This window comes from Aethalodelphis obliquidens, unplaced genomic scaffold, assembly GCF_003676395.1.
Source record: "Aethalodelphis obliquidens isolate GAN/ISIS:26980383/991018 unplaced genomic scaffold, ASM367639v1 scaffold9, whole genome shotgun sequence".
In the NCBI taxonomy this organism is placed as follows: domain Eukaryota; kingdom Metazoa; phylum Chordata; class Mammalia; order Artiodactyla; family Delphinidae; genus Aethalodelphis; species Aethalodelphis obliquidens.
The window spans coordinates 10,433,667-10,446,202 of record NW_020837953.1 but is presented as its reverse complement, the minus strand read 5'-3'; the positions used below and the strand labels follow the sequence as shown (position 1 = coordinate 10,446,202).

Genomic DNA, 12,536 nt, shown 5'->3' with positions numbered 1-12,536 from the left:
ATAGTCACCATAGTTTTATTTAGTGAAAAATAACAGTAGAGGAATACTTTGGTAGGTTATGTAGCCATTAAAATGGTTTGCTAAGGGTTTTAGTGATATGAGGAAAATCTTATCCATTTCTTAACTTGTAGAATAATTGTACTAAGCCTGATGAGTTAAATATAAGGGAGATTTTGTCCTCAGAGCTCATTATTGTCTGAGAATCCCTAATGAGGACAGCCATTCTCCTTTTAGGTTGAGAATGGTCGTTACCAACACAGACATAAAGTAATTTACTATGTTGTGTTTGGCTGTTTGAGCTGTAGCACCATTTAGGGCTAGTACTTAAGATTATAACCTATCTAGAATATTGACTGCCGAATTGGGTTGCTTCTTGAACCTGTAGAAGAGTGCAGTGAGCTTGAAACTGGGGTTGTTGAAGAGAACTTTAGCCTGTAGCAGCCCAGTAAGTAGGCTGAAATTAGTGGTCTGTATTTACATACACTTATTAAAGTGAAAACTATATGGGCTTACACTAAAAAAGCAGTTCAAATAAAATTAACATGGTTTCCTACGTACTAAAGCTTCACATTCTTCTTAAGGTTTCTTCTGTAATAGCTGTTTTACAAGTAAAATTCTAGCAGTGGACTTGATCCCTATGTGATACCTTTCTCTTTGCCCTGTTGATTGCTCTCAAACTCTTCAAATTCCCAGGTGATTGAAATAAGAGATTGTGGCTGTATAACACTTATTAAGAAAAAATTCAATCTGGATGCTTAGGTGGTAGGATGACAGGCAAGCCATTTTCATCTGTTCGTATTAACACTGTCTTTGTAATGGGGATTTTAAAGAGTATTCTAGATGGATCACTTCTCTAAAAATGCTTTCTTATTTCTCTCCCTCACCCTCAACAGGTGTGTGATCTGTATGATGGACTTTGTTTATGGGGACCCAATTCGATTTCTGCCGTGCATGCACATCTATCACCTGGACTGTATAGATGACTGGTTGATGAGATCCTTCACGTGCCCCTCCTGCATGGAGCCAGTTGATGCAGCACTGCTTTCATCCTACGAGACTAATTGAGCCAGGGTCTCTCATCTGACTTCAAGTGAACCATCATTTTTGGTGGTTTTGATCTTTTGTCACTGAGCCCAAAGAGCCAGGGATTAGGAATTAAGATCATGCACAAAAGTTTCCTAAAAATTCCTGCATGGCTGCAGGAATTCCTGAATGGCTGCAGATGTTGGGGGAAAAAAGTATGTGATATTTTAGAAACTTAGGGGGAAAAGTAGGAAGGTATTTTTATGTAAAGCCTTGACCCAGTGTTCAAAAATATAATTGTATTTAGATCTTGTTATTGCTCCAGTACATAGGAATTGTGTAAAGTGTTATACAGCAGCTGTATATGTTTAAATTGTGTCTGTTGAAGATTAGGAAAAAGATAGTGGTTGTTTTTCCTAAATGAAATAACTTTCTTCTTCCCCCCCACCCAAATTCTTTTCTCAAGTTGCTGGCATTTGGGTCAAGGTTTTATTAAAAGCTACATTTTATAACACTGGCACAAAAAAAGTAGTTTTAAGCTTGTTTGCACAGTTCTTTTTTTCCATTGGAAATGGAATTCATTGCCTTAGGTCTTTTTAAATAGTGTATTATTATCGTTGGGGCTGGCTCTATGCTTGAAAACCAGTTTATTTATAACCTGTTATAAGTGCTATATCTGTTTGCAGTTAGGAAATGCAGAATTCAAAGTGATCTCCTAGCTTGTAAGCAAACTGAGATGCACTATCCCTTTTCTATAAAAAAATGAGTTAATGTGTCAAGAAACCAACTCTAGTAAAGTGGGGTTTAATATTACCCTTTCTTATGTGTTTCACCTAATTATTTTGGTTGTTAATATGGTGATAATTAAAAGTCAAGGTAAATTTTAAATATTAAGAATTCTGATTTATTGAGCTTGAATTATGCCACCATGCTTATGTAAAAATGAAAGTGGCACCATGGTTAAACTGAGAAAAGTTTCTCAGTTGCAACAATTTTGATTTATTCTTTCCTGTGACCTCCTTCCCTGTTGTCTTGAACATAGCAAAAGGATACTGCATCTCTTCTTATTGTAGTGCTGAGGTTACTGAAGTTATATAAAAACACATCTCTGTTTCTGTTGGAAGGACAGTCCTGCTAGTTGACTGACAATTCTAAGCAGGGAGAATTAAGATAAATGTGTTTCATGTTTTGCACACAAATGCAGAATTTGTATAACCACATGACTTCATAGTTGTGATCTCAAAAAAGAAGGAATTTCTCTTTTATCTTTTTCTTGCAGTTAATATAAGAACACTGAATCTCTAAGCTTCTGAAGTGTTAGAGGTAGAGATGGTCTAGTAAAGATGTAGTTGTAATGTTTTATCCATTTAGCATGTGTTTATTTTTCTTTATGTACTCGAAGGTGACATATTTGTACAACTCAGTGATATTACAGCTAAAAAATCATTCATTAGCAAAAGGAGAAGCAATCTCAACCCAACAAATCAGAAATGTTTCTTTTTATTTTATATTGAGTTGAATATTTGACTTTAACACTTTTCTACATACAAAACACAAGTCTCTTGAAGGGTTCTTCATAATTGCATTATAGAAGAATTTAGTATGTCATAAGCACTTAAAGATTTGACATTCAACTGTAGCAGTATCCATGTTGGTTAATTTTCTTATGAGCCCCATGATGAGTTCGAGAAAAATTGAAAGAAATTAGATTATCAAGTTCTGTTAAATTGTTACATGTATCTTGCTTAAGTTTTTGTTCATTAATTTATATCCAATTACATAAAGCAAATTTGGAGGAAACACCTGAAGTTGTGCAATATTTTCAGCGGTATTACTTTTTTTATCTTTGTGTTTTCTACTTAAACATGATGTCTGTCATCAAGTATTATAGTCACTTTCTTTTTTTCTAGATTGTTAAAATTGGTAAATGAACTTTTTTTTTAATCATCTTCTGTGTTGCTGTTAGTCTTTATTACAAGGCTTCTTTCACAGAAGTTTGGCAGTAATATTGAAGGAACCAGGATTGAGCTGAATGCTTTTTTTTTTTTAAGGTATTTTGTATTCTTTAATTTTGATTTCCACATACCATGTTAAGAACCATCAGTTTTGGCTTTTACCAAGTTAAATAAAGTTATAATACAGTTGTAAAGGGCTAAAGTTAGAATTGATTACATAAGAATATTCTGATCCTTTCTTTAAAACACACATGTATAAATTTAATTACTTAAAAATTTCTAGGTATATATACTTTTGGGGAAGTATTTTTTATGGCTTGGCATTTAATACCATCTAATCATAAATTTAGAAGCTTGATAGCTTCTAAATTTTCTTAAGCCAAATAATAGGTACAACATATTTGGATTTGGGCAAGATATGTTCAGGCTTGGCTGTAGGATTTGAGATGTCTGGAAAGCCTGACCAGGAAAAAATAAAAGAATCTTACTCTTTTAAATGTAAACCGAACAATTTGAAATACTTTCAGATACTTGTAGTTTGGTTCACACAAACCTTTTAAATGCTATGAGTGTTCTTTATAAGACATCTCAGGTATTAGAAGACTCTCCAACTACTTTCGGTTGTCTGTGTAATATAAAACAGAATATAGTGAGCATTGAGGTAACAAATTTTCTGTGAACAAAGCTCCTTCTTAAGGAAGCATGCATTTTAAAAAAGGAATAACAATAAAGGAGTCCAAAGCAGAACTGCCTATGGTCCTGAGACTGAAAATGGCAAAGAGGAAAGAAGGTAAGTTTCTTTGGCATAGTTCGGAAATGTAGGCAATTGGTGGCCATGTTTGCTTACAAAGGCATTGGCTAGCAATCAGTTTCTCAGAGTCAGCTGATGACACTTGCATGTTAAACGCATCAGAGCTAATCAGCTAATTTTTTAAGCCTTTAATTTTGAAATTGGTGGACATGAGAAAAGGTGGATTTTGGTTAGTATCTCCTGAAGTAATACTAAATTTACCCACCTGAATTTAAAGATCATCTATTCTTTTACTGGGTATGGAAAAAGTTAGTGAAGATAGTTTGTAACCCCTCCTTCTCTACCCTATCTAGCTCCCCTGTTCTAGTCTTACACTCAACTAGACTTCCCTAAGACACAGGCCTGGTTCAGATGTCCCCATCATGTGAGGCATGGGAATGAGAGCCATCAGCGTCCTATGCAGTCTTATTCTGACTGCATTATATTATTCCTTTTGAGAACATAGCTGAATTCCTTATAATTTCTTCCCCCTTGGTCCCACTTTCTAAGTATTTTGCCATTATTAAATTAAAAAGTGTGGAGTAAAAATGTCCAACTATGAAAATTTCCATCTTTGCATTTAATGTCATTACTGATTGACCCACTGTTAGGTGATTTACCTAAGAGCTACCAAGAAGTGGTCTCTGAAAGAATTTTTTCTCAGTTCTGTATTGTCAGAATAGGTGTTTGCTTATGGCCAGGCAGTGAGTGGTTTAATGCTCATAATTCAGATTTAGAGAGGACTTTAGTTTGTAGTAATTCAAGTGAAACATAAGGGTTTAATGGGAGGAGTAACTGTAAATGCTTGATTACATTATATAAAACACCTTAAAACAGTACTTTTTCTGAGTGGTTTGAAAGATGTAGTAAGTTCATTTTATATATTTAGAGAAAGTTAGCTGGACTATTTGTTAGTTCTCTCTTCACATAAAGTACTGTTTTTAACTAGAGAAAAATAACATCTTTTTTTTTAAGCTCCTAAGAGTTACATTGTAACACATTAACGTTTATATTAAAATGACATATAGAAGTTAGTAAATGGATGAGGCACATGTATCTGGGGAATATTAATTTAAATATACTTTGTAATCCTTTTTCTGAGAGCCTCTGGTTCTAAAAACAGCAGTGCTGGGTGATTATTTATTCAGCTATTGATTGTCCTGATACAAGTATCCAGACTTTGCTTTTCCATTTATCCTTTGGCTGTTTCCTTGCTCTTTAGCATGGATGAAAATCCAGATGAATCCCTTTACAGCCCATTTCCTGATCCATAAAATTTTTGTTAGAGGCTTCAGTAAAATTTTACAAAAGGGGTTTGGATTTATCTGCACATCTTAATTGTTCACATTGTTCTTGTTTGCCTTATCACGCTAAGCAATGGTCATTAGCCCAGGATAATAACTGGATCCATATAATTAATGTTACTGATAGACTGAAACCATCTACCATCTCATACATTTTTTATGGAAACTTTAAGAGATACTAACTTTCTTTTACATTTTTGTTTTTTGAGAAAACTAACTGTCCACTGGAAGATTTAGTCATCTTTGGATGCTTTCCACAGCAAGTTTGGTTTTCTCTGCGTATGAATGAAGCAGCATTATCAATAAGGTACAGATTTTAGGCATTTAAAACTGATTGTGATCAAAGGATGAGCAGTGCCTGTTTACTTTGAATACATTCTTATCAGTGTGTAACAGCAGTGCTTATCGACTAGATTTCTTCATGCGGAGAAAATGAAGTTGAAAAAGGTAACTGAGGGTTTACTTCAAGAGTCTGGTCATAGTGATGAATGCTTATGAGAAGATGTGGTTGGCTAAGCAAGTGATGGGCCCAGCTTTTCTCTGGGGGGCCATATAATAGTTAATCTAGTCATTCAGGATCCAAAAGCAAGTCTTAGGTGTTGTGTGAATTGGGAAGCCTGGACTGTGCTATCAGATTGGCTTCCAGCACTATCCATACCAGAGGTATGGGGATAAGCTACATTCTGCCAATTCCGGGATCACAGCCTGTCTTCGGCTTTGAGCTAGTGCAGAATAATGATCTTCTTTCCATGACGGTAGCTGAACTCAAGCAGACAGGTAAGTTAATGGCTACAATTTTAGGGTATGCAGTGAAGGGAAGTTGTTTTTCACAAACCATTTGTCCTCATGGCCCTTGACAATCACTGTCCATGATGTTATTTTGATATGAGGAATAATAACCATTCTTCTTTTCAGTAGTGAGATGGGTGCTAATGGCGTTGTCAGGTTGGTCATTTTTGCAAGCCTTGTTCTCAGGATTATTTATTTCTGAAACTTTGCGTTAATGGCATTGAAGATACCTTTGAAGTAAGAGATCATGTTTATGGGTTTGGATTTTTGATAAACTGGGTTGCTGATTTCTCATGAAGAGTAAAGAACAAGAAATGCCAACTCACATTGACTCTTAGAGCCTGATTATCACTTAGCAGCATATTGAAAGGTTTTTTTCCCCGTAAGTGTGGTAGCTGGTGCAGGGAAGAGGAGGTATTTTAATGGCAATTCTCATGAAGCAGAAGCAATTGGTGCTGTTGGCCTTTGGCATGGCACTGACCTCCCAGCTTCCATGTTTAACCCTGTATAGTACATTCTTCACACAGCAGTTAAAATAGTTTTGAGTAAACTGGATGATGTCTTTCATCTGCGTAGAACTTTTAATTGCTTCCCATTGTGTGGAGAATAAAATCCAAGCTTCTTAATGGAGACAGCAGACTTTCTGCCTCTCTCCTTTCATAGTACTCTACTTTCTAGACTTTTTTGTGTGTGCTTTCTAAAATGGCAAGCTCTTTCCTGTCTCAGATCTTTTGTAGTTCCATCCTGTAGTTCACTTCCCCAGATTGTTTGATGGCTGGTTTCTTACCCTCTGGACCAACAGCCCCTGTTTATTTACTCCATGGCTCTAATTTGTTTACTTTCATGAGAGCAGGACATTTAGGTGCTCAACAGATATTTATTAAGTGAAGGGAAGGAGAAAGCAGGGAGGAAGAGAAGCCCTAAGGAATCTGAGCATTTCTGATGGAGTGGGAGCCACCATCAAGGAGGTTCCCATGGAGAATTGGGGCCTTATAAAGATCGCTGAGGGTTGCAAGGAGAAGGAGAAAGGCAAAGCTCTTCCTGAATGGGCAGCTTTCTAATAAGCCTTGTCTCTAACCAGTACTGCCCTCATCCTCCCCTTCACCTGAGAATGTTGGCAGGTCATAGTTCCTGTATGTCAACTTTTGAAAGAAAGGACATATTGGATACATGTTTTTGTCTGCCCAGTACCCCATCTTTTTTAGTAATAACTCCCAACCGAGCATGTAATCCAAGATAGACCCATTGTAGTCCCTCACTCCCTTTCCAAGGCAGTGGTTCTCAGGCTTCAGTGTGCATCAGATCCACTTGGAGGACTTGTTCAGGTGGTTCGGCCTCACCCCTGCATCAGGGGGAGGGGGGGCTGATAATTTGCATTTCCAACAAATTCCCTGATATCTAATGCTGATCTGGGGAACCACTGGCCTAAGGGATGGACATTCAAGCCAAGTCAGACTAATCAGAGTCCTTATCTGGGGATTTTTCATACTGGAGGTAGGAAAAGGAGCCCTTTTCTTGTCACAGAGCTGTAAGGACGTAAGGTCTGAACTGCCACGCAGAGAAGTCAGTCCAAGAGAATAAATCTAACACAAGAGCAAAGCCAAGAGATGGAGAAGGCCTGATGGATGCACTAGAGCCATTGATTCAGTCATCCCCTAGGCCAAACTCACCACTGCCTTCCCACAGTATGTGTGGGCCAATACATTTACCTTCTTAATATACTGAGGACTGTGCGAGCTGCTTAGTTGATTTCTTTTTTTTCTCAGCAGTCCTGTGAAGCAGTTGGCATTGGCCCCATTTTACAGAAGAGTAAACTGATTCTCAAAGCAGAATAATTTGAATTCAGTCTGTACTTTTATCCACTATTATCCCATGTAATTAATATAATTTAAAGTTGCTATTTTTAGCAGATCAGGCTTTTCTCTTATGAATTTGCTCACCACCTCTTTAACATAGATAGTTGTCTGAAAGTCACCTTTAGCCCAAGGGTGACAGATTTCTGGCCCATGGACCACTTTGACCCACAGGTGTGATATGTTTGGCCAGCCAGCACTCTTAGGTGCTTAAACTTAAAATTCTAAGAGTGCCTTCAGCATCATATGCTTCCTAGTTTGTCAGTGTTCCTACCTCTTACTGCCTTACACCAAACCTCTTCTAGCATATGGTTTGGACTCAAGCCTCAGTCCAGGCCTGAGCCTCTGCATCTGTTCACTACCCATCTCTGGAGTAGCTGACTGGAACTCTACCTATCCAGCTGGGGATTAGATCGTGTCTTTTCCTTCAACATCCTGATGATTTTATGAGCAGTATGGTGCTTAAGGATTGCCTTTGTCCAAGATAGACCCTGTCCCTACCTCATGATGCCAAGTGCCACAGGGGAACCGTGCCACACAGGCATATGCTCCATGTGCTCCACGCCAGGGATTTCTAGTGTTTGAGTTACCAGCCAGTACCTTTTCCATACTTAACAGTGGCCCAAGAGTCAATGTAAGTCAGATCCGACTTTAAGCTGATAATTTGAAAGCTTGACCAGCAGTTCAGGAAAGCATGAGCTTTAGAGTTCAGCTGCCTGACTTCAAATATTTCTGATGCATAATAGCTGTGTGGTCTTAAGGCAAGTTATTTAACCTATGTCTCAGTTTTCTCATCTGTAAAATGGCAGTAATAGCTCCACTTCAAATGTAAAGTACTTAGAATCACAACTGGTAAATAGCACTTAATATTAGCTAGTATTATTCCACCGAGGGCATATGGTATCTGGTGTTATGAAGTGTTTGTTCAGGACATGAAGAAAAACAAAACCATCCTATCCAGTCATCTATGAGGTGTTAGCTGTGATGTGTCTGATTAAACTTGAACGTCAGCTTTTAGAAGTCCATAGTGACCTTCTGTAATTGCATGTCTTACCAAAGTAAGGGCTCTATTATATTTTGTCACTTGAGAGCTGACTAGACAGTAGAAGCAACTCATAGATTGCTTACTTCGAAATGGATTTTTCAGATCCCTAAATGAGGCTCCTTGTTTGTGGACTGACTTACCCTGTTGGACAGTGATGAACTTGGTACCAGATTTCCACAGAGCTGTGCTAATCCAAGAAGAAAGGCACTTTCCAACCTTGGAAAGCTGCATCTGAGGGCGAGGGTGAGAAGTTCCCATTTGCTGCTTGGTTTTCAGAATCCAGACACCTCTCACTTACTACTGAATTAGTGTGATGGTGCTAAGGACATAAGAAAACTGTTAAAAAGGCACACTGTTGGGCTTTAAATTTGAAGCAGAGAAGAAGACTGTTGTCCACTCCCTATCATCTTAGAAGAGATAAACTTGGGAGTAACTCCAGAGAAAAGTGTCTTTGGATTTTATTCCCTCATCGAATGATTGCAGCACTCAGCAGGCTGGGGCTTTTTAAAATCCTCCTGATGCTCCCTTCAGTTGCTGGGAATCTCCCACCTGGACCTCAGCCTAGTGTTTGGTTGGCGTTGGCCTTTTAGGGCCCTGGCTTTGCTGTCAGGTCGTGGCTTTTTTTGCTGTGAATGACGACAGCTGTCTTGGAAACACTCCCATTCTGACTTGAGAGATAAGGAATAGGGAATCCTGCCAACATATGGGAGAGCTGATAGGGACCAGCACAGTGCTGGAAGCTACCCTGCCAGTCCAAGGCCTGGGACCAGTGAGAGGCAGAGGTAGCCTTTCTGTTGCCAAGAGCCTATTCAGAGCATGTTACACAGTTGCTGCTTCCTAACAACTGAGTTCCTCTGTGTGGCACAGGATTCAGACTTTCCCCAAATGAGGATTATTTGCTCTCTGGGTGTCCTGGGAGGAAGGCTGTCATCACTTCTGGTAAGCAGCCTGGTGGCACAAGGCTTTGACAAAAGGTAGGAAGGTATATATCTTGCCTCTTTTTGGAGATGAAAGCCCAGAAACAGACTTGACCAGACAGAATCAGAACTGTTGACAGCAGCAAAGAGCCTTAATCTAGTCCAAATTACTAATTTTTAGAGGGTCCATGACTTTCCCAAGGTCACTCTGAAAGGCAGTAGCAAAACAAGGACTAGAATTCAGGTCTCCTTATTTCTAGGCCAAGACTCTCCTCACCTGATCAGGTGCCTCTCCAGGGCAGATGTGCTGGAAAGGTCTGCAGTGTTAGAGAAGCAGTGACCAGAAACGGCTCAAGACGCAATGAGAAGCCCATGACAGAATTTTCACCTTCAGAGGCCTCTGCACAAGGATATGGTGGTGTCAGACACCCAGCATTTTCACCTTCACATACATTTTTTGTTTGTTTTTGGCCACGCCACTCGGCTTGCGGGATCTTAGTTCCCCCACCAGGGACTGAACCTGGGCCACGGCAGTAAAAGCACTGAGTCCTAACCACTGGACCACCAGGGAACTCCCTCACATACATGTTTTTGATGGACTAACTCAAGCTGCAGGTAGGAATAAAGGAGACAGAACTCATAGCCAGACTGCAGCCAGAGGTAAAGGTGACAGAGGCTAATTAATGAAGCCCAGCAGGAAACAGCAACAACTAGGAAACCATCCTGGCATAAAAATTTAAAAATAAAAGCACCTAAGATGAACATTGAGATGAAAGTGTTTTGCAAACGGCAGTTTTGCGAATTATATGTTTGGTATCCTGTGACCGGCGCTGCTTTTATACTGTAATAGGTAGCATTCTAATATGTGAGGGAGGACAACAGGCCACCTTCATTCAGCAGCCTGGCTCTAGTTCACCCCTTTCACCTGCCCTGTCCAACAACCTGGAAGTAGGCTGGGCTCCCAGCATTCAGGCTGTGGAGGAGAGAGAGCTTGCAAAGGACTTGCCCTCTGTGGAAAGCACTCTTTTGTCTAGTTCTAACAAAATAAACAAGGAGTCTTCCTTTCATAGCATTTCTGCTGTGACAGTACAGTAAGTGCAAAAGGGGACTTGGATGAGGGTTTTCGGCTTTGCTTTCCTAATGAGAATATGCTTTACCTAAAACCCATAACTTCATTCAGCATCAACCGCAGGAAGCTTGGTTGTGTATTAATAGATTAAACCACCTAGCTTCTGGCAAATGCTCAGAAGTGTTTGCTAAATACAGCAGGCTGGAAGACTGGAAAAGTTGTCTTGTGGTTCTTCCTTTACAGAAACTGCATTCAGTGTTTGAGGAATCACATTTCCACAGATGAATATTTTTACCAGGAAAATGGTTAAGTTGAAGTATGCTGTTGTTAGAGTGTGAATGGTAAAACTTGGTGTTTGTTGGTCACTGAACTTGAGTCCTCACTTTAACAGTCCCACTGGGTGCAAATTCAGATGTTTTTAGGCGCCAGAAAGATTATAAGTGTTGAAAAGAGCCTCTACTCAGCTCCAACTGATTGTTGCCTTGTGGGAATGAGGCCCAATATTGCCAGATTATTAAAATAAGATGCCAGAAACCAGATTTATTTGTGAAATCTCCCCATTTTAAAATGTTAGTAACTTATTCTAAAAATTTTAAAACATCATGTTGGCTAAATAAAACATGCCTGAGCCATATGACTTCTGATTCAAACTTTCTGCCCAGCCTAAGAATTCAAGCAACAACATATTTTACTGAAATAGATGTTGCATGATCTCTTAAAGTGTATAAGTTTTATTACTTAAATATATCTTTTCTCTTAACTGAAAAATCTGAAACACACAAACAGGCCAAGAATAACCATTCTGTTTCTAAGAAAAACGCTGTCGGTAAATAAGTGTACCTCGAAGGGAAATACAGAAGATTTTTATGTTTCATAAATCATTCCCAGTGGTTTCAATTTGGCATATAGCAGACTGGTGTCTGAGAAACTTTACCTGCCAAACTTCTTGGCTTTGGCACAGAAAGGGCTACAGGGCTCCCCCTTCCTTCAGGCCTCGGTATCGCTATTCCTTAGTGGCGAAGATTGATTTTTTTTTTCTACAGATGGACTCAAAATTATCTCACTAAAAAGATGTGTTTGATTTTTTTTAAATTGGAAAGTTGTTACAAAGGGAGTGTAAGAAGGAAGGTAGTGGGAGTGTGTGAAACCTCTATGTCCAACCCCCAGAAACCTCAAAGCCTGCAGTGCAGATCCTCCTTTGGGTCCTGCCAGCCCTGGAAGCTGAGACCTCGCTCAAATCTGAAAAGCACTTTGGCCCTTGGCATCATAGATTTGCCTCCACATCAGTAGGGGTTAAAACAGTGATTTACAGGTGGTTGGTTGGTAGTTTTTTCCAAAGCTTTGATCCCATCAATGTATTTCTAAGGAAAATGTAAACTGTTTATACATTCTCTTAAACATCACAGTGAAAAACAAGTACCCGTATATGTGATAGGGTAGGCAGAGGGCTCCAGCAACTCTGTCCTTGGCAGAGGCCCTTGGCCACACTGGTGAAAATGCCAGCTTCGCTTCTGCACAGATACCTATGTCGTGTCATCGCACTGGAGCACTGGTGGACCCCAACGGCAGGGCAGGGGGAGGGGATCTTTTTGAAATGTTTCCAGGAGCTCTGTCCAGCTGACTCTGTCTTCCAGCCTGGGAATGCTGCACAAAACTACAAGGGCATTGATGAAACCATGGATCTGTTGCCATTCTCTAGGGAAGACTTGGCTTGGAGTGTGGCTGCCTGGATTCGAAAATGTGTCCTTGATTCCATGGAATAATTCTTATAATTTTGCCTGGAAGAAGCCA

General features: G+C 39.4%; 2 protein-coding genes across 8 annotated transcripts in view; one reads left to right on the top strand and one right to left on the bottom strand.

The window, feature by feature from the left end:
- Positions 1–2,905, top strand: part of RNF11 (ring finger protein 11) — a 39,169-nt gene extending 36,264 nt beyond the window's left edge. Inside the window, exon 3 of the mRNA XM_027108592.1 lies at positions 894–2,905. Within this exon, the coding sequence (XP_026964393.1) occupies positions 894–1,065 (172 nt within the window). The 3' untranslated portion in view covers positions 1,066–2,905. The remainder of the gene's footprint in view (positions 1–893) is intronic.
- Positions 2,906–5,272: 2,367 nt separating this feature from the next.
- TTC39A (tetratricopeptide repeat domain 39A) overlaps positions 5,273–12,536 on the bottom strand; it is a 59,005-nt gene continuing 51,741 nt past the window's right edge. For all 7 annotated transcript variants that reach the window (XM_027108581.1, XM_027108586.1, XM_027108585.1 and 4 more), the window contains one exon: positions 5,273–12,523. In XM_027108581.1, coding sequence (XP_026964382.1) covers positions 12,400–12,523 — 124 coding nt within the window. In that variant the 3' untranslated portion in view covers positions 5,273–12,399. The remainder of the gene's footprint in view (positions 12,524–12,536) is intronic.